The following is a 27,384-nucleotide window of genomic DNA, read 5'->3' as shown; positions in this document are numbered from 1 at the left end:
TCGAGCAATCAAATTTGAGGTCTGGTCAGGGTGGTGGCTGGGCATGAAAATGTGTTTGCCTTCGACATCATCAGAGGCACACATTCACATCCTGTCTCATGCATGTTTCCAGCTTGTTTTTATTGAGTAGTTTGGTACATATACAGACAGTAAAAAACTCAGTTCAGCATTCAGCTCAGTTTATCAATTACAAAGCCAAAGGATGTGTTATACAGGTAACCACTTGATATTCAATCAGTAAGTGAAAAACATAGGAGCATTAATATCAACTAAATAAACTGAGGAGAAAAGAAGTAAAAACATGAGAAAGGGCAACACACAGTCTAGATAATCCCACCCTGTCACTCTAACCCACCAAATTCCCTGTTTATCTTTACCCAAATGTTTGCAGAAGTGATCAGTGTGACCGTTCTGTGTAATAAATTAAAGAATCCCGGCAGTATGTTTCACAAAAAAACATTTTGTTGATGTGGAATACTTGCATTTCAGCATTTTTAGTTTTAGCTAACATTGGACTAAATTTACACAGATGACATGTTGGGGCAACTTCACGTTTTGGTATAAATTAAAAAATCAATACACAAATAAATGAATACGCTTGTAACTGTGTAAAAACAGTGTATAAAGAGTATGGTTTGTATTTGTAAGTAAGGTAAGGCTTATTTGACCTACAGCTTCTTAACCTCCAAAGCCCAGTCTTGCAACAGCAACTTTTCTTTACAATTCTAAGTTGACTCACTCTCCATACAGAGCATGACTGAGCAGCTGCTGTCATCGCTCTTTGTTGGACAGTACAAATACAAACCTAAACTCTAAACTAGAGGATCTTTGTTGTGACGTGACAGGTTCTTCTGGAACAACCTAAAACTGCAAAAATAAAAAAAGGGACTCACGTTGAGTCAGCATGATTTTTTTATTTATTTTTTTTTGTTCTTTCAAACAAGGAATTAAATTTTTTTTATATTAATATTTTGCCATTTATCTCTTTCACATTGTGTTTTCATTTTGCTCAAAGAGCTGCATTAATGTTTTTTTAAATAACGTATTGATAAGTCATGTTAATATTCAGTGACACCATCCCAGTGGTAGCATGAGAAAACCTTGTACCTCACTGTTGCTGAGGGAAACTGATGTGGTTGTGCATGGTGCCATCCTCTGGCTGCTGTGGTGAACTGCAGGAGTAACTCAACGAATAAGCAGTGTAGTATTTTAATACGTTATTATCAGGTTTGTAGCTAATCATGAGCATTTGTGTCTATATGGATATTTAAACACCTTAAGTCACAGAATAAACAGTAGCATATCAGCAGTGTATTGACACATTTCACCTATGTGAAATTGTAATTGCACTGTGTAGTTAAATTGCATTGTGCATATTCTTTTTTTTGTGAAGCACTTTGTAAACTTGTTTGTGCTTCAAAAAAAAGTTAATTATTATTATTATCAATTGAACAATTTAACATAGATGACACAGGTCACAGACAATCATATTACAGTATGGTAATTAAGAAAACAATATATTTGACAATTTACAGTTTTTTTAAAATAAAGAATTAGAAATAATCATCTTATTCTTATTAGATACATATATAGTAATAATTCACTGTCTCCAAATAATCACTTTTTCATGACATACGTTCAAGAGTGTCATGATTTTTTGGATAATTCAATTAGTGGATGGATGTTTTTTCTACCCTAAGATGTAGGAGAATCTTCTCAACCCACAGAACATTTAATCCTTCAGTTCATCTTAAAAACAAATACGGAGATACATGTTTTTCATTGGACTTGGACAGTGGTACTCGTGCCATTCAAAAATTATTTGTTCATGAAAATACACACTATGAATTTATTTTGTGAACAAGGGAATGCAAAAGTCCAAATGACCATGTATATAGTGTAATGTTCTATGGACTCTGCCATGTGTTAAAGTTGCAGTTTCAATTGAGTGATGATGGATCTTTTGTAGTTAAATTCTACACCCAGTTAATTTGTGGCCATTTGAAACAATTGGAGTGGGAAATGAAAATGCTAAAACCCAAAAGTGCGGAAGTCCAGGTGGGTCAAAACTTATTCAATTAAAAAGTGAGGCTTTATCAAATACAATCAAATTAATGAATACAGAAAACATATACATGAACCAATACATAAATACTACCACATAAATAATTTGAATTATTTTATGGAGCTATTTTTTATTTCATGGTTGAAATTTAGATTTCAAAATTCAATTTAAAAGTCTGTTTTTCCATTTTATATATTGTGTCTGCACTGGAAAGAAATGCCTCTGCAGGGTGAGCTACAGGTTAGCAGCTAGTCATTGTTAAAATAATAAAAGATGAAATAACATTTCATAATGAGATGAGCTTTGATAACATATTTCATATTATTTTACAATTTAATGGCAATTTTTTTTTAAATGTTAATTATTTACTTTTTTATTTCTATAATTACGGCCCACATGGGCTTCCAAAAAAAGTAAGGTGAAGAGGGTAAATGCTTTATTTAGTTGCTGAACACATATGGGCACATAAGTGCTTATAAGAATGAAACATTGTTACATTTATTGAAATATATGCAATTCCTTCTCTTTCACTGTGTATAATTACATTTCATCTCTTGTTGACATAGCTACACAATTGATTAAAAAGTAAAAAATTGTAAAACGTTACAGCACACATCAGTTACTGTACACAGAAACCTTTATCCAAGCTGTGAGTTACGAAAATCATATTACAACATTATAATAGTTTTTAGACAGATTACATAATATGAGGTTACACATTAAAGTTAAACATTATATTGATATGTATTTGAAGCTCTACAAGTTTCCACCATTTCACTTACAGACTTGTGACCATTACGTGAAAATAAACAAATAATATGCATCTCTTCAACAATCTGTGTGAATATCTATAATTCCACATTCAAGGCAAGGGGACATGCAGTCAAATGCTTTCCTTAATATACATGTAGTGCAAAACAGGTCATCATATACAGTTATTACTTCACTAATATAAATTCCTTATTTATTCATCCATGTAAATACTTATTTTAAATATTTATATAGATGTTTTACACTGCAATAACAGCAATATTAAAACTTGAAAGTTAACAAATATCTTACTGCACACCAACCTGTCTCTTAGTCCAAATTTTATTCTTAACTGTATCATTAGTGCTGGTTATTTCCAGGTTTGACCTTTATCACAACAGTTTGTCTGGTTTCTTCTCAGGTTTGGCCAATAGTAAGCTTTTAAAGGCACAAATTATCGTGGCGATATTACATGTTTGTTTTAAATTTTATCCTAAACGCCTTTACCCCCAAGACATTTATTCTTCTAAACATAACCAGACGTAATTTAAGTAAATAAATGTATGGGGATTTTTCTAGAACTCTTTATATTTGCACTTAATATGAAAAAGAAACTTAACAGATACTTAAATGTTTTACCAGGTTCAAGTATTTTTAACTTTTTATTTTATTGTAAATTAATCTTTGTTTGTTTGTCTTATAGGGAGATGGGCCAGCGGTATTAAAGTGGTTCCCTTAACTAAAATATTTTGTTTGGTTTTTTTTTGTTACTACTTCTGTCATCCTTTTTAATCCTTCATAAGGATGAACAATAATTGCATTTCTAAGTGTGTGGGGCAGTATGTCAGTTTCTGCTTGCCTTGGGCTGGCGCTGAAAAGCATCTCGGATTGCACTTATATCATGTAACTTTAAAACTCTCTGATCAAACCTAAAATGATGATGATAATATTAATGTTTGTAGGGATATAGTGGCAAACCCAGTTGGTTACTTAACCTTTGTACATAGGCCCCAACTACAGGAAGCCTTTCCCTGTTCCATTACTATGTGAGTGCCTCCCTGTATCCACTGAGCTACACAGGGCATAGAGCCAATAACTCTGGCCTTTTTAATCCCACGCTCTACCCACTGAGCTTGTGTCCACAGCAGTACAGGGGTGAGACTCAGGCGACCTGCCACACTGACCACAGCGTGCCCAGTGTGATGCTGTAGGCCACCACAGCCACTAGGTAAACTCTGAAGAGCAGCACGTCCAGCACATAGCCGACCTGCAGCCACTCCTTGGCAACTTCCCGGCACCTGTCCCTCTTCTCCAGGAAGTGGCGTATCGCTGTCACTTCCTGTAGGATGTTGTCCATGACAGGCGGTGTGGGGTCCCTGGAGGGGGGAAGGCCCAGCCCGAGCAGCCCGTCTTCCCTGTCATGATGGCTATGCCTTCGGCCTATCTCACAGGTGTGGTGGAGGGTGCACTGGGCTGCAGGATGGAACAAGGATATCATTTTACTTTGGAAATTTGTAGCTTTTCATTGAAGTAGGTCTAAAGGTTGAAGCAAAGAGAATGACCTTTTTTCTGTGCCATTAGGGGGTGAAAACCTCCACTCATACATCAGAAATATAAAACTCATTCATGGTCCTAAGGCGATAAACCCTATTTATTTTAATGACTTTACATTTTTATCCTCACTACTGGTAATTAATTTTCCGCCCAACCATCCCTGTCTCGTAAAAAGTAAATCTATATAGTATACCACTAACTTGTAACAGCCAAGGAAAGAAATGAAAGAAGTAAATGTAATGTCACCCGGTTTAGTTTTTTATTTACATAATGAGGAAACATTACCAGTCCCGTAGTTGTCCTTGTAGTGCTCCAGGTCGGAGGCCTGGGAGGACAGTGTGGAGCAGAGGCGGTGCTTCTTGTGGATGCAGAAGAGGACTGGAGCTCTTTCCAGCACCACGTACTTCACCCAGTGGGGAACAGGGGGCTGCAGGTCTTGCTTGTGGACCAGACGCACAATCAGCACGGTTTCTGTTAGGCTGATCACCAGGAGGGCCATGCAAACCACAAAGTACACACCTACAGAACAGGTAAGATGAGACAAGGTGTTTGATGATGATTCCCTTGCGGATATTCTTTAAAAGCAGTAACGTATTGTAGTAGTAGTAGTAGTGCCTGTTATAAACTTATGATGTAGTGGTAACTTGTCAAGAATGTTTCCCTGCCTTCCACCAAATGCATGCTGGGATATTCTCTAGCCCTCCAAAATCCTGAAATCAGTGCTTGAATTTAGTCTGAGTTCACTATCAGAACTTATTTTGCCCTCACCAAACTGTCCATGCATGCTTGACTTGCAGACTAATTGCTGCTCATTTTGTTTTGTGCTCTCCTGACATTATAGTTTACTAACCTTTTTCTGTTTTATTATTTCCACATCAATTTAGAGGTAAAATAAGATCATTTTCAGGCAAAATATCTAAAAGTCATAAGCAGAAATCCTATTCTGAATACAAACTGCTGATAAGCAGCAATAGATCCCAGTCACCTATCAGCGGGGTTCCTATGGCGGTGGCAGGCAGAGTGTCAGATACAATGATGAGGAAGACAGAGTAGCCCAGCAGCAAAGTGATCTTGAAGGAAACCCTTTCTCCACTGTCTGGTGGCAGATAGAAACCCACAATGTCCATCACCATCAAGAAGATACTGGGCAGCAGCAGGTTCACAGTGTAGAACAATGGCCGCCGTCGGATCACCACCTGGGAAATGTAGGTTTTAAGTCAAGTCAAAATGTTTGCTGTCAAAAAAGGCAGGACATGGTTAGCTTAGCTTAGCATAAAGACTGGAAACGAGAAAACAGCTCCGTCTTAAGTTTGTCACTAATGAACACGTTGTATCTTGTTAGTTTAATCAGAATCACAAATAGAAATGTAAAAACAACAATTTATCCATCTGCCCATTAGTTCTGAGCAACTTTTACGACTACAGGCTACCATGGGTTGCCAGATATGATTGGTGAGCACAGGTTTTGGTTTCCAGTTTTATGCTAAATGCTACCCTGCCCTGTCCTGCTGTCCTGACTCCAGCTCTGTAGGCTACTTAACGCACAAACATGAGATTAATATCTTCTCATCTCACTCTCACAAAGAAGGCAAATAAGCATGTTTCCCAAAAATACCCAATTATTTGGACCCACAGTTACTTAATTTTGTTTCATATTATTTGGGGGCCATTTCTGCCTTTATTATTTTAGTTAACAGTAAAGAGACTGTAGCCAGATTTGAACCAGGGACCTTGCAGTTGCACCACAAGTTTTCAAGTTTTCTCAAAATATTCAGAATGGCCCATTAAAAATGTAAAGATTTGTAGCCCCAGTGTCAGAAGTAGGAATTAATAAAAATAATTTAGTTCCAAATAAAACAGGTAAAAACAGCAAAGAGATGCATTAAAACTTAGTAAGTAATTTAGCTAGTTCTAAATAAAGTGAAATGTAAATATTTCAACAAGGAACTCAAATAGATTCTAGATAATATCAGAAATGTTACGGTTGTGACAGTGTTACCTAGTGTTCCCAGATGTTTTTCCCCTTCCTTGTGTCTTGTTTTCCCATGTCTCTCTTTCTCTCTCTGTGTTTCCCTGGCTTCAATCTACCATTCACCCCACCCAGTCTACTCCACTGCCTCCTATCAGCTCGTCTCCTGCAGTATATCTACTCTGGCTCGTCATCCACTCATTGCGAGATTATTGTTTCACCCTCTTTGACAGTTATTTATTGGCCAAGTTCTGCTATTGTTAGCATTTTGTCTGCGTCTGCTTTCTGTTTGCCTGCCACCTGCTAATTTTTGTTTTGTGTCTTAGGATCGCTGTGTTCCCACCATCATTCCCCTCTTATCAATAAACATTTTACCTTCATTACTCCCTGTCTGAATGAATATGTGAGGTTAACACAATAAGAAACACATATTTTTTGGTCATTATCAGAGGCCAATCAGTGATACTTGTTTTGATTGGCAGTAGGTCAGATAGCATCACTGGTGACCGGAAAAGCCTTTGGGTGCCTCTGACGAAGATGTCAGCCTCCACTACCGCCTGCTACTCAACTTGTCTCCTCTCCAGGATTGAAACAGAACTGTAAGTGAACTTTGAACTTTACTTGCCTTTATTTGGTTTGAGTGAAGACAATTCTACTGTAGGCTACATCCAAGCCTCCAACAGGCCTACAAAAATGTTATTTAAGTGTGTGTGCTCACTTTATGCTTACTGAAGTGTTTTATGCCATGTTTTAGGTTGGTTTTATCAGAAAGTAGCCTATGAACTGATTTTTTTAGGGGCATTTACTAAACTCTAAAATAATGTACAAAGCACAAAGATTTGTTTTATTTGAATAAAAAACAAGTAAGAACAGCAAAAAAGCAAAAACTTTATGAGCATTCAAGGGCACTTGGCAAGCTCTGTTCATTTCTGATCCGGCCTTTGTCATGCTGCCGTCCCATTTTTTCTTTCCCGTCTGCTCTAGAGAATATCAATGAATTGTTGAGAATCATAAGATTTTGACAAACCGTTTCTGTTTTTACTGGTACAGCTTTTTTAGCCTGTCAGTATTCACCTGATTCATTGTGTTTTAGCCTTGTACTTACCTTGTTCAAACCATGTCTGACCAAGGACCACCTAATCCATATTCCCTCATGCTTGATGAATTCCCCTTGTGCCCTGTTGGGTACAGAAGAAATCGTGTACCAGTATCTGACTTCTCACTGGTTCCAACTAAGGTCAATCTGTTGCCTTCAGAGGTTCAACCGGTGCCAAGTGATGCCAATGTCAGCAACAGAAAACACATAAAATCTGTTGTCTGCTTTTGACTCCTTCGAATCTGTTGAAGAGTTTGCACTGCGATGATGTTCGCATTGCACTTCGCCCAAGTGTCATAGACAAGCCAAAGGACACAGTGGAATACACCTAAAACACTGATGGCATTGTGATAGAATTAAGTAATCTTAAGGCTATCACTCAGGGCATCCACTGGCTGCCCAAATTCCAGTATCAAATACTTGTTCCTCACTGTCATTTGATAAAAAAATGTAAACCTCACATCATTCACTGATTAAGGGTTGAAGGCGATCAGAAATTGCTTAGGCTATGTAGCAGCCGGTATGGATGGTGGCTACCTCCTCAATATGACCGCTGTTCCTTCAAGCACCACCAACCCTAACCCTAATCTGTTCAACATGAACAGATTTAGGAAATGGCAACAACTATATTGAATGAAGTCACCACCCACTTGCGAGAGCTGCTGATGGCCTTTGATCCTGCAGACATCCAACGACCCACTATCCAAAAGCAGTGTTTGACCAGTACCGCAAAAATGAATCTACTCCAACAGGACCTACCATTCATTTTGCAGATTTTGAATTCAGCCGTCAAACATGCTAACAATACTGATGATGATCTGTACATTCTGATCACTCTTGCCGGTTGCTCTGGATTTCCTTGACATGCCCAACCCAACAACAACCCTTTGTTGTGGTCAAGGTATGGCCTACAAGACCTTGTAGGGTTTGGGGGATGCCTGTTCACAGCGCTCTCACTACACGAAGCAGCTAATTTCCAGACAAGTTTGGACAACATGGCCATGGATATTAAACACCCCATCCTGGCCTTGTTCAAGTTCAGCCAGCTTCATTTTGTGCAGCTCTATGTGGTGTCACCACATGTGCACATGCAAATGCCCAAACATTCCGTGAGTGGTGTGATTGCAACACTTGGCTTGGCCTACCATCAAACACAAAAAGCCATGTTTTCCAGAGCAATGTCATATATGGAAAACATGGATGACTTGAAGTACAAGATGGTTGGTCTGCTCAAGTGCAGGATTGAGCAGGTTGTGTACTTGGAAGAGTGACACCATTCCCCAAGTCACTGACCTTGCCTGTGGTCCTGCCATTTGTTGAGAAGCCGGAAGAGGGCCTTGTTCAGGCATTGGCTACCTCTGGACTACCTCACCACTGTCCTGAGGAACATTTCTGAGAGCAACAAGGGGATTGGAGGCTATGCTGCCTCCTGGATGAAATAGTATATTCTTAGTTTAAAGGAGTATATTCTTATTTTAAGTATATTCTTATTTTAAATGAGTTTTTTTTTGGTTGAATTTAAATTGTTTAGGGCAAAATATTACTTGTTAATCACATTAAAGTATTTTCCTTTTCACATTGTTGTCTGGGGTCATTAATTGAAAAGACTATATAGTTGTAAGTGAATAGTCCTGAATTAAAGTAAGTAGTTTTTGTTAGCAGGTTGTAATTATTTCACCTTTGTTAGGTAAACCTTTGTGATATCTCCCTTGAGTAAAGAACTCAAAGCCCCCATCTGTCTAATCTGAAGTCCGTCCACGCCATGTTAGACACAATTTAAGGTGATGGGGTGCTACAGATTTATCTCACTCAAGTCTACATTCTTATTTATTGTCATATCTGTAGCTCAGTGTGCTCATTTTTCATCAATTCTTCACATTTCAAACATTAAAATCCTGCCATTGACAGATAAGCTGTCATGACATTTGAGTACATTGGGAATATTTGAATATTTTTGCCTATGATGTTTGTTGTGTTGTTATTAATAGGAAAACAGTTTTAGTCAAGAAAGAAGAAGATAACTAATGTCTACAATAACAGCATTCTGGCAGGTCTTGCGGTCAGGCCACCTAAAGAGAAAACCTTTGATACAAGATTAGACCACCACACATTTGCTCTACATATATATCGGAAAATCTTTATTTCAAATACTTACATGGAACTTCATCTCAGCATAATAGTCATCATTGTCCACACTGAAGATCTTGTAGTTGGACAGTATATGAAGCAGCTCCCACTCTCCTTGGTTCATAAAGACACTCTTGTCCTCCCTGAGCTCCTCAGGGCTTCGCATCAGGGTGATGTTGATGTCATCAACTACAGATCGAACACAATGTTGGGAGCAGCATGAAACAGCCATGGCAACAAGTTACCTTTCACCCACCACTCTGCTCTCTAAGCACATTTCACAGCAGGAGAGATTGCATGGATGCACAGAACAGGATAGTTGTTCTACTCAAGTCTTGATGAAAAGAGATGAAGAGAGAATTGGATTTTTTTTTTTCTGATGCCAGTGAATATTTTTCACCATTTTGCCAGAATTACGTCAAAAGTAGCACAATGGCAAATAGTTTGAGTCATTGAGAGAGCTGCAGAGGGATGCTGCTAATGTAAAGTTCCTGTAAATATTCCAAAAATGTTTGAAATCTGCTTAAATTAGTTATGAGCTCAAGAATGAAACATCCACTAAGAAATGATAATTGGATAGGCCCAAACTAGTTTTATTTTGGTAAAAGATTTTAGTATATGTATAAGAGACTAAGTTTGACACAATTTTGACGTTTTTGAAGTAATCCCTCCATGGGGAAAATTTATGTGGTGTTGGCATAGATATTTTTGTCGCAAGGTGCTTAAAGTATGGTTTATTACAACTTGGCTCTTATTATTGTTACAAATTGGCTCTTATTTTTGTAGTTTTTTTCACCTGTGTTGATAACATTGTGTGCACAGACCTAACAAGTACAGTATGCCAAAGCTGAACCTGGAAGTTGGTCTGTAAACTGTGATGATGTTTACAATGGACAGTTTGGGAAATCATTTTTCTGTTCTCATTCTTTTATTTCCCCTAAACAAGTTTGGCTAACCTGGGGGGGTTTGTGTACAACCTGTCTGATCGACTGCTTGTGTCTCTTGCCCTGTCTTACTTATTTTTAGTATGTCGCTGAGTTACTAGATCTCAGCAATTAACGGGTGAATACAATGTTATTATTACTGATAGAAATGATGGGCAAAGCTATGAAAATAGAGCCCAAGTTGTAATAAACTCTGGTTATCCTATAATGTAGATTTAAACATATTAACGTATACAGTATATATTTCTAAAGGCAGTGGGTTCCATTCTGTGTTAATTTTGGAGTTAACACAAAGCTAACACTGCCATACCTAATGTGGCTATTCCATTGTAGAGCAGTATCTGGAATGTACTTTGCAATCGTTTTTATCTAGTTGGAGACCTTATTCCCTGATACCTTAACCTATTAAGGAAACTACACACATCCTTATAAATGAAGAAATATTGTAATATACTTTGTGGCTTTGTCATATAATGAAAACTAATTTAGAAAACCAAAATCACATGAAACACGCAAATGCAGATCCTGATGTTAATGTAATTTTAATTTCTGCATAAAGGATTAAACTTCTGTAGACCTTTCTTAATTTAATAAAATGCATGAAAGATTGTATGTGTGATGTTTTAAACCAAAAACAAGTTCAATCACATTGGAAATGTGTGTAAGTAAGTAAAGAATGTCTTACTGGTATGTAGCCAGCTCTGGAAGGTGAGGCTGCATTTCTGGACATCAAATGGAAAGTTGTAGATGTTGAGAGTGCAGGCTGTGACCACCTGGATGGGCTTGTAGTTGCGCACCAGTCCATCATGTGTCACATAGACATAAGGTATGTCTGGAGACTTCCCCACATCTACACTGCAGGTCAGAGACAAAAATGACAACAATGATTTGTTTAGGAGCAAGGAAAGGCTACAGACAGCCCTGGTAGATTAAGAGAAGTAGCAGAAATAATGGTATCAACAGCAGCAGTTCTTACAACTCATTGATGAGGATGTCAGGCACCCATACATTAGCGGTAGGTATAGAAACTTGTTTGACTTCATCAAAGTCTTCTGGGTTCCAGACCAGGAATTCATCTGTCCACGACTAAAATATTGAAGAACAGAAGAAGCTAAATGCGTAAAACACCATGTAAATATGATAATAATTATAGATATATTTTTGTTGCACAGTGTGTGTAAAACACATACAGCATTAGTGTCTTAGTAACAGAAAATACATGTTATAGGTAAAGTGTCAAGACATTTACAAGAGTAAGATGGTTTTGAAAAGGAAAAAAATACACAAATACCACACAATTAAAACTGTCAAATTGTCAAAGTACTAAATGTAATTACAACTTGCCGTAAGTTTGCTATTATAAGCATGACAAATTGGTTTATTGGATCAAATATTTGATAGCATAATAATGCAGTAAACCAAAATAGCTATGCTCCAGATGTAGTATGGGGAAAGTACATTTGATGATGACAGTACATGTTTTGATTTTTGGAAATGCATTTGTCTTACCTGTCTGTACCACACATATGTTGTCAAAACCTGGTTCTTCTCATCCTGTAGCAGAGTACAAGAAGACAGAGTTTTCAGGGAAAATATTTTGATATTAATTATATTGTAATATAGAAATATATTGTGTATTATATTCATATACATCTTATATACTTAAATTGTGTTCTTAATATATTATAATTATTACATATTTACATTTACATATTTAAGTAACATTTAAATTGAACAACCCCATGTTTATGGGAATATTTTTAATAAAGCTACAAATAAGTAATTCAAAAATTCCATTTTCCATAGGCCTTTTTCACAGAACACATTTTGACATGTCACAGTAGGAAAACCACAGGTATAAAAAATAAAATTAATGATGGTTGAATTCTATTGAGCTGCTTTGGTTTTAGGGTCCTGGTATTGTACATGCTGGCTTACTCTCACACTGTTGTGGCTTTCTGGGACACATTAACAGAGCCATTGTTAATGTTATTAGTAATGCGTGTGCTTTTCCTACTATGACTATCAAAATGTGTGGTGTGAAAAAGGCCTATTGAGTTTACTCCAGCCAATCTGGTTTTAAGACATCATTTTCTAACACACAAGCTCCAATAAGCTCCAGGCTTACTGTGTGTCAACTAGTTTGTGCTAATTTAATTGAAAATGTGATTGGGAATATGCACCACTGAAGCACAATATCAACTGACATGATAAGGGACTTTAAAGTGATTAAGGTGGTTGCTTTATTTCCTAATCTTGAGGCCCTGTCTTAGGGCTTCTGTGTATGCATATTTCTAAATGAATGGGTTTAATCAAATTACCACACAGCAAACCTGGGGCCAGGTAGTATTACAGCACAGTAGGACAGTCTAAATCAGCAGCTAATTTTTGCCACAATTACCGTAGCATGTTAATCCTCCCGTGCTGCTGTATTAATATGAGGTTAATTTAAAGTGTTACAAATCAAATATCACCCTGTAAAGCCTCAATGAGGTTTGCACGTTTGTATGTGTAGTGCAGATAATTATCCAGAAGACATGTGGCATATAAAACAATAGTTAAAGGAGTAATGGCACAAACAGTAGATGACATAAATAACACTGCATAGCAGTTCACTGTTAGCAGGTTAGTGTGACATTCTGGATGTGTGGACTTCTCCATTTGTGCAGCATAACTCACCACATTGAGGATGGAGTAAACCATGAGATCTATGGCCACTATAGTGGACGTCCTCCAGTCTTTCACTGGTCTCACTCCCTTCTTATACCCCGCACTCAAAAACTCAGATAGCCGCACTAATGTGGCATTGGCAAATCTTCCTGTGCTGCTGCCCAGTTTCTTCACTGAAAATTTACAAAATATTCATCTGTTTATGTGCACTGATATGAAGAAGTCAAACGTACAGTGTTATCTTGTCAGCAGGATACGCACATTTAATTAAGGATCAACATCTATTAAACACATTCAAATATATTTATCAGTAGGGCTGCGTGTAAGTTAAACACAATGTAATTTAATAGAGCACACATTTTTTTCTAAATGTAATCCTCATTGAAATAAAAAGCTTCTTTGTTTGAAGATCTGGATGATTAAAATACTTCTTGAATGTAAATAGTGGTTAAAGCAATTGCAAATAAAAGTTTTTGCGTAGTTGAAATTAGCAGAAAAAACAAATATCTAATGACTTCTATTAAAGTTAACGCTGAACCTAAAAGAAACGGAGGCATGAAATGTATTTAGTAACCGTTACTATCTGTTTTAAGAAATGTTACTTTTAATAAATGGTATATGCTACAATATATTGAATTAAATTGTGAAATTTCCATGCCATGAAATGTAGTATATTTCATGTCACTGACTTTTGAGCAAGATTACTCTTATATTGATTGAATGCGATTTTAGTTAAGGGTCAGTTTTATTTAATTACATTTATTTGTTTGAATTTTCACTAACATTTTTATTCTTTTTGGTCTATTTTACACAAATTTCTTCATAAATGAAAGTATACCAATCAAACAAAACAACAAAATTCAACATCTATATTTTGAAGCTAATATGCTTCAAGCTGTATTTTTAGAGAAACAATGTCGGTAATTCCTAATGGCTTGGTAACTGTCATCTAATAATTAACCACTCTGAACAAATAAGAACTTGAAGAAGAATTTGTAAAACTAATAATTTATCACAATGACAAAACATACATACTGTATTATTATAAATTTTGTTCCTGTTTTTTAAAATCTAGTTTCTTATTATAATTGCTGTCAGCAGTGATGTTTTTTATTTGATTTTATTAGGCACTTTAGCTTTGATGCCATTCTGAATGATCTATATAAATATATATATCACTTTTTTAAACACTGTTGCATTAATTGTCACTCTGAAAAAGAGCACATTCGCAACACTTTAACTGTAATATAATGTCATATCTATTATCTAAAAAATATTTAAAATGAATATGTCTAGTAAACCTTAAATCGAAAGTGTTTGCCAGAATATGCAAATAATACTTCAGCATTTATGTCTGATTTTGCAGTCAGTCCCTATGACGATGTGTCACACAAACCAATTAATTTTTTTTTTTTGATCATCTGCTTTTTTACACCATAAATGGGTCTAAGACTCAAATTTTGCTGGCAAATAAGAGTGAAGGGACTTTGTCATATCTTAGGCTTAGGTAGGTTAGCAGTAAAATATTTGACAGCATATAATGGAGTGTAAAACAGAAGCTGCTGTACCTGTGCAGGCTCTTGATGCTCTTTGAATAAGAATGAAAATGAGTGCTGTCCAGGCTGATGAGAGTCTCATGGTGCCAGTTCACCTGTGTTTTCTTCTCCTGCTGTGGAAGTCTGCCTGCCGCTCTGATGAAGGGCCTTGAGATGCCTGACACCCATATCTCCATATCCATCCACTATATCCATCATTTTACTCTCATCCACTATCAAAACCTTGTTAGTGTCACTCAGCTCAGTGTATCCATCTGCTGTGACGCCACTCCTCCTTGTTCAATAAAGCAGCAGCTCACTGAGATAAATGGAGCTGAAAGACTGCAGAAAAACAAGGTAGTGACCGGATCGTATGTCATGTCTGAGTAATCATTTAATTAAGTAATACGCCAACACCAGGCCAGTACGTTACGGTGATTTAGAACAATTAAGAGTCTGTTAGGCAGGAGTGTCAGCTCACTTACTGACAGCAAAGATTCAGCATTTAATGTCCTTCATCACATAAAACCTACTGTGCCCATAGTTATTTTTACTTTCTTTATGTTGAAATCCCAGATATTGAAGTTCAAGGCTGCCAATATTCAAAGTAAATCATTTAATCAAATCAAATTTAATTTGCCAATTGTGTGTGCATTACTTACTTAGACCTTTGTATTCCCTAAGAAACATGCCATAATTTTTCTTTCTTTTTTTAAGTTTTCATTTATGGGCTAAGAAAATGCTCTTACTTCTTAAGATAAATAAACAATAAAAAATCCACTGGATTATCGGAAAAATGCATTGTCCCAAAGCTTAGCTCATGAAATATTGACATTGTAGAGATACATGGTTTTCACAGGACAGCCACAATGTCAAAAATGGCTCCAGACCAAGAGTGCAAAGTATGTGGACATGTGTGTTTGCATACTTTTGTAGAACAGTGTATTTCTAATAATTCTAATAATAAGTATAATCATGCCATAGTTACCATGAAACTGAATGCAAATAGCTACCTAAATTTAAAAAGGAAAATGCAAACTGGGCTTTTGAGGTTGAGTTTGAGTCAAGTTGCATTTTGGGCTTGTTTTTCACCTTTCCATGCTTTCTTTGGAATTGTTCATGCCTGGCTTAATGATCACTAATGTACAGAAACATCACAGAAGAACTGTCAATCGTTCCCTTTTCACTGTGTGATTCTGTCCCAAACGACTATAAAACTCAGATGACAAATTCCTGAACATCAAACACTTTCAAAAACAAATTGACATTCTCTCCAGTTTGAACCTTTAGGTCCAATAAATTAGAGCAGTGAAGAGTTGTAACAAGATATGTTTAGTTCTTATTCATGTTAGTTCAAATTTCCTACAGATATATTTGGTCGCCGACTTTTTCAGCTGTAAATCTGCTTCCCACAATGCAATAATAATGAACTTGAACACACAGCAGCCTCTGAGGGCAGATAGATGTCTTTCAAAATGTATACATACATGTAGTTATTTAGTAATGGACTCATTTCTCATGACTTTGTGTACTTCAGAAATGAAAATAGGCAGGTTGGTTTGACTCTATGATGCTTTTATTTTCACTTATATCATGTATCATCTTCACAGAACAGCTTAAAGGCTTTTCTTTTATTTCAAAAGAACAGAATCATCTTGGGATGACATTCATATTCACAACAAAGTGAAAACACAAAGCTTGACGTGAACACACAGCCATTAGTTACCTCATACAGACAGTAACAAAGCATTGACTAAACATTTATCTTCAGCTCTGTTGCATAACATCATGTAACCAGATCCACTGGAAAAAGAGGTCTGCAGACACTGTAAAAAATTGCATTAATATGGATCTTTCCACCGGCAAGTTTTCTATGCCGCACTTATTCTTATCATGACTATTAGGAAACCAACAGGGAATAGAGACACAGCAGCTGAGCTCTGAATGGGTTTTATTGATCTATTGTGTGGCAGTGGGAGAGCTGCTTTATTATACAGTGTCTTTGAGTAAATCTTCACTGTCGGGAAAATATAATAGATCCGATACAATAATGTCTCTATCAAACTATGATGTTGCTGTTCAGTGGCAATTAAATATCTGGAAGTTATGCAAACAGAATATTTAAGTTATAGTTCTACTTTTGGACAACATTTTTAGTTTTAGCTTAGTTTCATTTGCATCGGTTGTAATCAAATGTTACTCACCAACATAATAGCTCAGATTTGGAAACACAATGATGTTGCTAAAAAGACGTCAGACGGGGCAAGAAATATAACCAGATAAACAACAGATGAGTCAAACTTATTTGGAAGAGAAAACCAAGTCAAACAGTAAAATTATTACCCATATTTTCAGTTGTAAACATTCATCATAGTTTACAGGCAAATTTCATGCTTCAACTTTGACCTACCATACTTAACACAGTTGTGTGTGTGTGTGTGTGTGTGTGTGTGTGTGTACAGTTTTACAGCAACGAGGATTCTGCTGACAGACCTAATCCACAAACACTTTGGGTACAGCATCAGATACAGAAATAGTATAATATGACATGAGACATGAGAAGGAAGTTGGAGTGGTGGAGGCGGTGGCATTAGAGAATCAGCAGAGTAATAGAGACAAGTTATAAAGGCTACCTAAAACACTTGACTAAAACGCATGAATATGATTGGATGATACTGGCCACTTGGTAGCAAAAATATGATTCATCAATAAGACAATTTTACAATGCTGATCAGCTGAAGCGAGCACGACTTCAGCGCTCTGCCTGATTTAATACTGGATAAACTCAGTTGTTTACAACATGTCTGATGTTCTGATTGTTTGTGCTGAGTGCATTGGTCAACAGCACTGACATACAATGTAAAGTATATCCTCTATTCTATTACATTTTTAAAAACTTATGGAAGGGAAATTAGATATGACCACAGTATATATTATACGTATATTTTAAATACACATTGTTCCGTCTGCTTAAGGATTTTCCAACACAGACTAAAGTACTGCATCCCAAATCATTGTAAATATGTAAACACCATAAGCAAGAAGTGCTTTCAGCTACAATATTAAAAAATCATTATGTCTGATGATTGTGTGGTCAGGCGAAGCTCCAACTGGCCCAGAGCAACAGCAGAGTACCGGTATAGAAGACCAAAACCAACAGGTAAAAGCGGAACAGGAAGCAGTCGAGCTTAGAGCAGAGGGCCAGCCATTCAGCCTGAGCCGAAGACTCCGTGTCTTCCTGGGATAAGGCCAGGCGGAGGGAAACCAGCTCCTGGAGAAGCCACTCCAGCCCAGAGGGAGCAGCCTGGATCTCATTCAGGGACAGCAGATCCTCCTCCAGTGAGGGCTCAAGCTCATAATCTATGAGGAGATCAAAGAATCTGGTTTAAAATGTGAACAAAATACAGATTCATGCAGTTTCTCTAAATAAATGTGAACAATCCAAACCAGTCGTTATGGATGGGACAATTTATTAATATTCCTGGCTCAGTTTCCAAACACTTTGGTACAGACTGTTTCATCTCCACTGGCTATAGAACAGCTCTTCGCCCTATTTATTCATGAATAGATGAAAAAGGAAGTAAAGGCGTTCCTGTTTTCCATTCATTAGTCAAAAACCCTTTGTGTAGCCAACAACAACACCAGAACATCTGTAGCATCCAAACTTTCGCGGCTTCCTTTTATCCAAGTGTTCTTTCACCCTTGACTCCAATGAGCACCTGTTTTTTGCAAACAGACCTTTGATTTGGTGAAGCATAAAGCAAGAACACAAGGGGGTATCGCCTTTTGGAAAATCTCAGTCTTTGAGCTTGTAGCTTACCTTGCAATGGGTTGATGTAGTCAAGGGCTTTGATGGAGGTCAAAGCACTCTCAGTGAAGTCGTGACCAGCTGAGCCATACTTGTCCAGCAGGCAGGCAGACACTGACATTTGCCTGACCTCCTTCTCACTGTGGTGGAGCAGCTTCACCACCAGTATAGACTTGATCAGGCTGAGCATTAGCAGGGCCATGCACACCACAAAGAACACACCTGGATGGAGAGGGGAGAGAAAACAGAAAAGCTATCAACAGCTAGATTATGGCCAATAATCAGAGTAAGGCATTATTGATAACACAGGTTGCTCATAGCACCATTCAACCAATATTCCTGTTCTTATACTTATAGTTTTATGATTGAAGCTCCCCCAACATATGTCACATTCTCAGACTTCCAGCATTGCTTGGAGCACAACAAGTTTGTAGCATTAGCAAAACTTCTTTGACATGCTGTGAAGCAGTTGAATTGTCACACAATGTTCTGTGTGACATAAAATGTGGTGAAAATGTAATACTCTAATTAAGGTGTTTACAGGTTAAAATGTCCATCAAAAATTTGAGTATACTTCTTCTATGAAAATATTCACATTCACCTAAATAGTGCGGAGTATGGTGTTTTTATAGTTACACCTTAATTGCAGTATTGTCTTTATTTTGTTATGATTGGAGTATTGGTGTCCATATGGATGTAACGATTGAGTTAGGTGTTTTTAGTTGAAACTATGGCATTAATATGCCCATAATTATGATATTACTTGAATATAACAAAAAACAAAAAGAAATATCTTCTGTTGCCACTGATTGAGAAGCCATGGTTTTAACTTATTTACTTTTTTTCCTTCATTTAATCTTTGTGTAAACTCTGGTGGGAAACCTTCTCCGAAACCTGGAAGAGGTCTCTTTTCATCAGTCCATGTTCCACATTTTAAGAAGTTCCATGTTTTTTCTCAGCAAAGTTATTCAGAGCCCTCAGTAAACCTACTTCTTAGAATAGGCCCAAGTTCTTTTTTCTCTTTCATCTTTCGTACTATTAGACATCACAAACCAGGCTGGGCTGGTAAACATACAGATGTCATTCTAAAGAAATTCTGGGTAGTGGAGTTCAAGTTTTTCAGACAGTGCATTTTGGAATTTGTTATGTGAGAACAATGGCCTTTCTGGTTGCGATAACAACAGAATAAACAACAACAGAACAAAATGGATTGTCAACGGAGTTTAATTGTGTACATTTATACCAAACGGTGACAGAAAAAACCATGACAACAAAACTGAAGAAATCGTGTCTAAAACAAAGCTAAATGGATAGAATGGTAAAAAAAAACAAAAAAAACAGCAAATTTACTGAAAGTATCTCAACAACAAACAGAAATCATAAAATATCCCACCTATGAGTGGAGTCCTGACTGCATTGGAAGGCAGGTCATCTGTCAGGTTGACTCTGAAGACCGTGTAGCCCAGCAGTATGCTGATCTTAAAGGCAATGCGTGTGCCACTGTTCAGAGGCAGATAGAAGCTGATCACATCTACCAACATGAGGAAGATGCTGGGGATGAGGAGACCCACCACATACAGCAGGGGGCGTCTGCGGATCAATACCTAAATCGAAGATGAGGACAGTGAGCTGAGAACTGAAGGACAGAAATAATGTAATTTATTCAACCACATGTCCTGAAACATGCTTCCTCTAGTGGTGTCTGGCCATGCAGATAGTTTTGCTTTTATTTGTCCAGGTTTTGTCTCAGAGATTTCTGAGAACACAACAGGCCATTATCATGAAAGACATTTTGACATGCAAGCACAGGTGTAAATATTAAAACTATTGATGGCTGAATTCCATTTAGCTGCCTCAGTTTCAAGGTCCTAGTACTGTGCATGCTGGCTCACAGTCACACTGTCATGGCTTACTGGGACACCGGAATTACACTTACTTAAACAGTGATTCATTTGTTTGTTAAAGTTTGCTAAAACAGAAATATTAGATAAACAACAATAATACATTGTCTAGTCAAAGTGAGTGAACCACATGACCTACTGTTGAGCAAGCTTGTGTTCCCAGGTCTGAATTTGTATTATTACAAATGTTTGTTTTGTTTTGTTTTTTTATTTGTTTATTTAACAGGGACAATGGACAGTCATTGACTGTCCCATAGTTAGCTAAATAGCTAAAATTCATCCGCAGTCTCTAGATAAGCAAAATGTGAGTCAAAGTTCTAGTTTCACTTCACCTCTCTACTTAGTCAACCATGTGAGCATACAACGTAAGAAGAGTATTTGCACTTTGCAGGGCATACGGTATGTATTGCATTGCGTAATATATGTGTGTAGATGTGTTTATTTGTTTGGTCATAAGTGTAAAATTGTTACTTCCCATTGTGTTGCAGCTGTCATTTCATAACCTTTGCTTCATACAGGTCTTTCTCAAGTTTTGTTAAAATGACATTTTCTCAGAACTGGAAATGAACAAAAGCATTTCCTGTCAGAAACTCTTTTTATATGGCACAGTTACCTTTAGCAGCAAAACTGCCACAGTGTAACAATATCCCAGTGAGCCATGAAATGCTCCGTTACCAAAAAGCCTTCGTTCTTTGAGCTGAATAAATAGCAGCGCTCCCTGCTCTCCACCTGCAAAGGGCTATGGAGCCATTTTCCTCACCACTAACAAGAGGTCCATTGATCAGGCAGCCACTGAGACAGTCTCATTATGGTTGCTCACCCTCCCCTGTCTATCAGCCTCCCTCTCTATCTATCGCTTTACTTGCCAGAAACAGTCTCAGTCTCGTCATTTGGCATTAGCTCACTAGCCCGATCCACGAAGGTCACGGCCAATTGCTTTACACTTTACCATTCCACAGCACAGCGTGGGGGGGACTAACCCACAGAGGGCTACAGTTAAAAGCTCACCATCGATAAGCAATCACAGCCATCACAGTGCAGTTATAAGAGTAGTTAAACATCCACAATATTACACCATTAGACACCAGTAATATTAGGACTACATAATATCGGACTCTCTGTTGCAGTTGAACCTTTTTACTCTCTTACTTTACTTTAACTTTCTACTTTAAAATATCCCAATAAGACACATACATTGAACTGGATGTGGGCATAGTCAGTGTTGTCTTGGTGGATTTGCCAGTAGCTGGAAGGAATGGACAACAGTTCCCATTCTCCGTCATTCATGAACTCCCTCTTATCATTAGCAATGGCCTCTGCGCTCCTCCACAGAGCCAGGTCTATTTCCTTCACTGCAAAGGAAGAGATAATGAAGGATAAAAAGAGACACTAAAGAAAAGCCGTAAATATCTGCTTTTTCTTTTAATCATGTTCATCACTTTTGCCTCACAGTAAGAGCATTCTCAGAGATTGTGTGATACATGGATTTCATCCAGCTACTTCAGGTTTCCTTACACTGTCTGATAACATATAGACAAGGTGAATTGGAAATTGTGTATTGACTATTTAATTCTTGCTGCAGGTGTCTCTATCAGACAGCAAGTGAGTGCTAAGCTAATGATGAAGTGTGACAAAATAATCTCAACTCAAGGTTCACTTTTTAGCTTTTTCTGACCTTTCATCAGCATCTTAGAGTCCATCAGTGGAAGAAGTTTGCTGAGTTATGGAGATGGTTCAGTTGTCATCATGTGACCTAATTATGGAACTTCATCCACGTGGCAACAGGTGGGGGGAGATTAGAACTAGAGCTAAAACGATTAGTCGATCAACATGAAATTAATTATTTTGAAAACTGATTATGCATTTAAGTCATTTTTAAGAAGAAATACTGACCATTACCTCTAAAGCCTCTAAATGTTGAAGATTTGCTGCTTACTTTTGCCTTATTCAATAGTAAATTAAATATATTTGGATTTTGGACTGTTGGTCGGAAAAACACAAATCATTTGAAGAAGTCACCTTGGGCTTTAGAAAATTTAGATTTTTTTGACATTTTATAGAAAAAATGATTCATCAGTTAATTGGGAAAGTAACTAGCAGATTAATTGATCATGAAAATAGTTGTTATTTGCAGCCCTAATTGTCTGTTCAAAGATGGTCTCCAGTGTCGGAAGTGAATGGCCTCCTTGATTTAACTCCAGCTCTCCGCTGATTCCTGGTCGATGATTCTGAGCCCTTCCCAGTCGATGCTGTGACTGGTTTGGGTCATTACTGATGTTGTCTGTTACTGGTGTTCATTCAGCCTCTTGTATAGGGTCCTTGTTGTTTCGCCAATGTAGTGTTCCCCACAGTAGCATGTGATATCACACACCATCATAGTCTTCCTCTACAGGGGGTCCGGTCTTTAGGGTGAACCAACAGAGATCTCAAGTTGTTGAAATGGTATGTGAGAACTGTTGACTCCTTATGACTTGAAAAGTTGGGCTAGATGTTCCGACACCCAGGCACACAAGGGAGTCTCGCTGCTGCTCCTGGTGGTCCCTATTGATTGTAAAACTGAGCAAACTCCATTCGCTGATTAAAACTGTTGAAACCTCTGGAAAAAGCAGACCTTCAGGTAAAAGTGATTTGTCAAGCTCTCATAAGGTTTGAGAGGTTCTAAGATTAGGCATTTGCACCCAAATCATATTCCTCAAGTACTCTATTCTGCAAATACAAAGGTGTTAAACCTGAATTTACTGAGCTTACAGACCACCACAACACACAGGTTTACCCCAACCCATCACAGGCAGGAAACAGACCTGAGTGAAGCCAGCTGCGGAAGGTAAGGCTGCAGTTCTGCTTGTCAAATGGAAAGGCGTACATCTCCAGGCTGCATGCCAGCACCACCTGCATGGGCCGGTAGTTCTTCACTGAGCCAGAGGAGTTGACATACACATAGGGGATCGGAGGGGACTTCCCCTCGTCCACACTGGGAACACACATGAAGGAGAGGGGCGGAAAGGTGAGACGTGGACAACATGGCAGAATATGAGACTGGTCAGTCGCACCTTTATGTCAAGATGACCTCTTTACATAACTGTAGTGGCCATTTGGTGTTCCAAGTGCTATGAGGCTCACGTTTATCACGGGTGGTCTCCGTGGAGTTGAAATGTACTTTCGATTAGATTTAATAAGACTTAAATTATCAACTTGGGGCAGTTTCAACACCAATCACAGATACATAGGATAGAAGAAAAGAGGAGGATATGAATAAGAGGAAGGATAAGACCATTTCTTTTACAACCTTTCTAAACCAATGTTAACATTTAGCCATGTTAAGGGACCAAACTATTGTATGATTTTCAATGCATTCCACAGTGTTTTGATTGCTTAGTACATTTTCCTAATCCTACAGACAGCCCTTGGGTTCCAGTTACTTATTGTAGACTGTCTGTTATTTATCAACTTGCAGTATAGTTAAAAATAATGCCTTGTTGAAATTTTGTTCCAATGTTTTTCATTTTATTATAAATATATATTACAGTGAGGATAACAGGCGTACAGTTGTGCAGTCACCTGAGCCTTGCTGAGCAGGTGATGTCAGAAAGAACACTGTTGTCCTTGTTGCAAATAAAGCGTACTGCGTCCTGCTTTTCAACTTGTCAAATTTGAACTGCCAAGAACACAAATTTGAACTTTATTGAGAAAGGCCTGGTGTCTTTTTTGATACTCTCACAGGGGGGCGCCAAAGGAAGACATTTTTAAATTGTTCTCATAGTTGCTCTAATGTAAGGATTCAATGCTTAGGGCTTGTGGTGGTCCAGGCTATGGTCTCTGCAAGTTAATTTTCATAGTTTACTGAAATCAGTGGAGGTCAATGGCTACCTGAAAGGTAAAAAACACATTCCGAAATCTTGGACCCTGCTTTAGACACTGTAGTTTGAGTGCTAAAGTAAAATGTTTTGAAGGGATCGTTTCAGTAATTTCTTACAATTCACTAACGATAATATCAGGTACCCAGATGGCATCAGATGACAGAGAGATCTCATTGATACCATCAAACTCCTCTGGGTCCCAAACCAGGAACTCATCTGTCCAGATCTGAAAAAAGAGGTGGAAGTTTGTGGTAAAATAACATAATTTATGTATTTAAATGGAAATGCAAATATTTTCAAAAACATTTAAACAAGAAATTAAATTTTGCTGCCTGTGCTATTGATGATGAAGTGTATTTCAATCAATACTACATAATTCACATACACTGTGAAGTGACAGCTACTGTTAAATTCACAAGACTTGCAGCATATTGTGAATAAACTTCAAAATAGCAAACATTTTTAAAACTGTTAAAAATTATATGAAACAGCCACCCTGTAGAACTCAGTCACTGAGGAGGTAGAAAATTAGAGCTGTTTTAATTATAAAGACATTCATTGTATGGAGAGGGGAAATGCTTGTTTTCCTTAATCTTTCCTTTTTGTTTCTCGTTGTAAGCACTGAGTGAAATGAGAGGCCACCTACCTGTCTGTACCAAATACTTGTAGTTATGCTCTGGGCGTTTCCATCCTGTGAAAAGGAGAATGTCTTAATGATACTTTTGTTTTATACTAAGGCTACTGTGTGGAGCAGTAGTTGTCTGGCCTTGTATATGGCCAAGAAATTCACAATGAGACTGAAAAAAATATTTTTCTCTTCACTTGAATTTGATGAAGCTATTCATCCTGTGGAGTAAAAAACTTTAGCAGTAGTGTGATCACAACAGAGCGCTTTCAGAGTTAACATACCACGTCAAGGACAGACTGTAGTATGAGGTCTATGTAGACAGTTGTGAGACTGGTCCAGTTGTGTACAGGTCGAACTCCGCAGTCATATTTCCTGAGAAGGGTCCTGGTCAGCTGATTCAGAGCTGATCTCTTTGGCTTCTCTGGCACACATTCAGCCAGATGAGCTAAAAGGCAAAGATAGATAACCAACATAGCAAAGCGGGCAACTGCCCTGGGGCCCCAGACCCTCAAGGGGCTCTAAGGCTCCAGGCTCACTGTGTGGCAATTAGTTTGTGGTAATTTGATTAATTGCACATTTGTTTGGTAGTACTGTATGTACCACTTACTAAAATGATCAGGGCTTTAAGGAGTCTCCTGCATTTTTACGTAATGTTGAGGCCAGACATTTAGAGCTATGTCAAAAGTGTAATACCTTTTATTGTTTCATTTGATATTTGTGCTTACATGGTGCATATTTGTAAAAAATAAAAAAATGACCACATTAATTGACACTCAGAAAACCAAGGGCTCATTGTATTACAGTACTGGATTACTGATCGGTTTCTGGGGCTTTGGGAGAAATATAATGAGGTTGTCGTGTTTAATATGCCATGTGCACTATACCTGATGGGTACTTAAAGGCAACACAATACAAAAACAGTGGAGAGTGGGAAAATAGTGGGTGAGTGAGATGGGGGGGTCCAGCCCTGCTAAAACGTTGAGGGATGTATGAAGTTGCTCAATACAATGCAATACAGTGCATACTAACTATAAATGTGGGCTGTATTGACAAGCTTATCACATTTTTACGCTGACAGACCTCAAGGAAATGGAGTTTATACTTTTATCAAACAGATTGTGAACGGCAAACCACATTACATGTGGGTTTTTTATAGCTTTGCAATTCTACAGCTTTTTACACAATAATATTAATGTATTCGCTCACAGTGGTGGTTGTGGTGCTTTATGATAACCAATGACATGGAGGGCACAATGACTCTACTTTGTCTTTACCAGTGCATTGATTATTATATATGCATGTGTCATATAAACTTTGACACTACTGAAACTGAATCTATAAGAGAGTGGTCGCTGACCTAATGTAAGTGAAATGAGTAGGAAAGCAATGAGCCGTAGAGCTGTCACACTCCAAAGAGCAATGTTGCTTGAAATATCTGAAAACTTTACAGTAGCTCAGTTTTGATGGAAATTAATGAAAACAAAACCCAGCAGGTCATTTTAAAAGTACAAACAAATACTTCATACTATTTAGGAAATGCAATTGTCTGGACATTTCTTTAGCCAAAAAGAGCATCTTACCTGAGAACAACAACGTCAGCCAAATGAGAGACATCAGGCTAAAAATCAACTTCCAGATTACAGGTGTTATCCAGGTGTCACATAAAAAATGTCTGCTCTGTTAACACAAAAATATCCACAGTTTCATCAAATAAGTTCAAGAGTTGTGGTACTCTGTGTTGGGGAAGAACAGTGAACAGGGTGGTGAAGACATTTTGGTTGCACTGATATTGATTTTCCACTGCCCGGGTAAGGTGATACATATAATAAGCAAACTCCCTGAAGGTTTGTTTAGTGCCAGTGTATTGCTTCATTACAGAGGAGCATGAACACTTAGGTATCTGTTATTGCTGAAAACGCCAAATAGAGCATGTCATGATGCAAACTGAACTTTCAGTTGACTAGTTGTTGTACACTTTAGGTGCATCTTTGGCTGTCTATTTGAAATAATATTAGTTCTCAGTGTGAAAGTCGAACCAATTTCAGTTGTAGAAGTCGATTTCACCAACCAAGTCAGCTTTATTTATATAGCCCAAATCACACATTTTTCTCAGAGGGCTTTAAAATCTGTACAGCACACAACCCCCTTCATCAGAGGACTAATGAAGGTGCTGATGTCAAAGTAGCCTGATGTACAAGTAACAAAAGACATAAAATTCACCCCCAACTTTTTGAAATCGCACTCAAAACCCCAAAGTTTCCAAAGATTTTACAGGAAATGTGTTTAAAATGATGCAGCCATAAAAAACAACATCTTGCGTCTTGGTATTTAATATTTCAAATGAAGCTGGAGCAACAGGTACAGATTATTGTTCCTGTGATACTGTCACACAGAATAGAAAAGAGTGTTTTCTAAAGGAAATTAATGGGGTTAAGCAGTTGGAATATTAATAAAGCTGACATTTACACCTGACTACTGGA

General features: G+C 37.6%; 2 protein-coding genes across 2 annotated transcripts; both read right to left on the bottom strand.

The window, feature by feature from the left end:
* Nucleotides 1-2,488: 2,488 nt before the first annotated feature.
* htr3a (5-hydroxytryptamine (serotonin) receptor 3A) lies at nucleotides 2,489-14,995 on the bottom strand. The gene is made up of 9 exons (XM_044221759.1): nucleotides 14,744-14,995; nucleotides 13,185-13,348; nucleotides 12,015-12,059; nucleotides 11,482-11,591; nucleotides 11,191-11,360; nucleotides 9,590-9,750; nucleotides 5,355-5,565; nucleotides 4,655-4,888; nucleotides 2,489-4,288 (listed from the first exon to the last, which is right to left on the bottom strand). Exons 1-9 carry the CDS (start codon nucleotides 14,811-14,813, stop codon nucleotides 3,978-3,980), a joined length of 1,476 nt encoding a protein of 491 aa, XP_044077694.1. The 5' UTR covers nucleotides 14,814-14,995; the 3' UTR covers nucleotides 2,489-3,977.
* Nucleotides 14,996-16,854: 1,859 nt separating this feature from the next.
* Nucleotides 16,855-26,616, bottom strand: htr3b (5-hydroxytryptamine (serotonin) receptor 3B). The gene is made up of 9 exons (XM_044221758.1): nucleotides 26,485-26,616; nucleotides 25,186-25,349; nucleotides 24,923-24,967; nucleotides 24,393-24,502; nucleotides 23,221-23,390; nucleotides 21,614-21,771; nucleotides 19,912-20,122; nucleotides 18,531-18,740; nucleotides 16,855-18,070 (listed from the first exon to the last, which is right to left on the bottom strand). The coding sequence occupies exons 1-9, from the start codon at nucleotides 26,516-26,518 to the stop codon at nucleotides 17,805-17,807; spliced, it is 1,368 nt and encodes a 455-aa protein (XP_044077693.1). The 5' UTR covers nucleotides 26,519-26,616; the 3' UTR covers nucleotides 16,855-17,804.
* Nucleotides 26,617-27,384: the final 768 nt, after the last annotated feature.

The sequence above is a fragment of the Siniperca chuatsi genome, linkage group LG14 (assembly GCF_020085105.1).
Source record: "Siniperca chuatsi isolate FFG_IHB_CAS linkage group LG14, ASM2008510v1, whole genome shotgun sequence".
Lineage (NCBI taxonomy): Eukaryota > Metazoa > Chordata > Actinopteri > Centrarchiformes > Sinipercidae > Siniperca > Siniperca chuatsi.
The sequence above is the reverse complement of the archived record's forward strand: the minus strand, read 5'-3'. Positions and strand labels throughout refer to the sequence as shown.

Coding starts and splice junctions, on each gene's coding strand:
- htr3a (XM_044221759.1), bottom strand. CDS start 14,813: ATGAGACTCTCATCAGCCTGGACAGCACTCATTTTCATTCTTATTCAA. Junction 9,751..11,190: donor CCAGAGCTGGCTACATACCA/GTAAGACATTCT, acceptor TTCGATCTGTAG/TTGATGACATCAACATCACC. Junction 5,566..9,589: donor ATGCTGAGATGAAGTTCCAT/GTAAGTATTTGA, acceptor TACATTTCCCAG/GTGGTGATCCGACGGCGGCC.
- htr3b (XM_044221758.1), bottom strand. CDS start 26,518: ATGTCTCTCATTTGGCTGACGTTGTTGTTCTCAG. Junction 23,391..24,392: donor GATATTATCGTTAGTGAATT/GTAAGAAATTAC, acceptor GTGTGTTCCCAG/TGTGGACGAGGGGAAGTCCC. Junction 18,071..18,530: donor CTACATCAACCCATTGCAAG/GTAAGCTACAAG, acceptor ATCTCCTCATAG/ATTATGAGCTTGAGCCCTCA.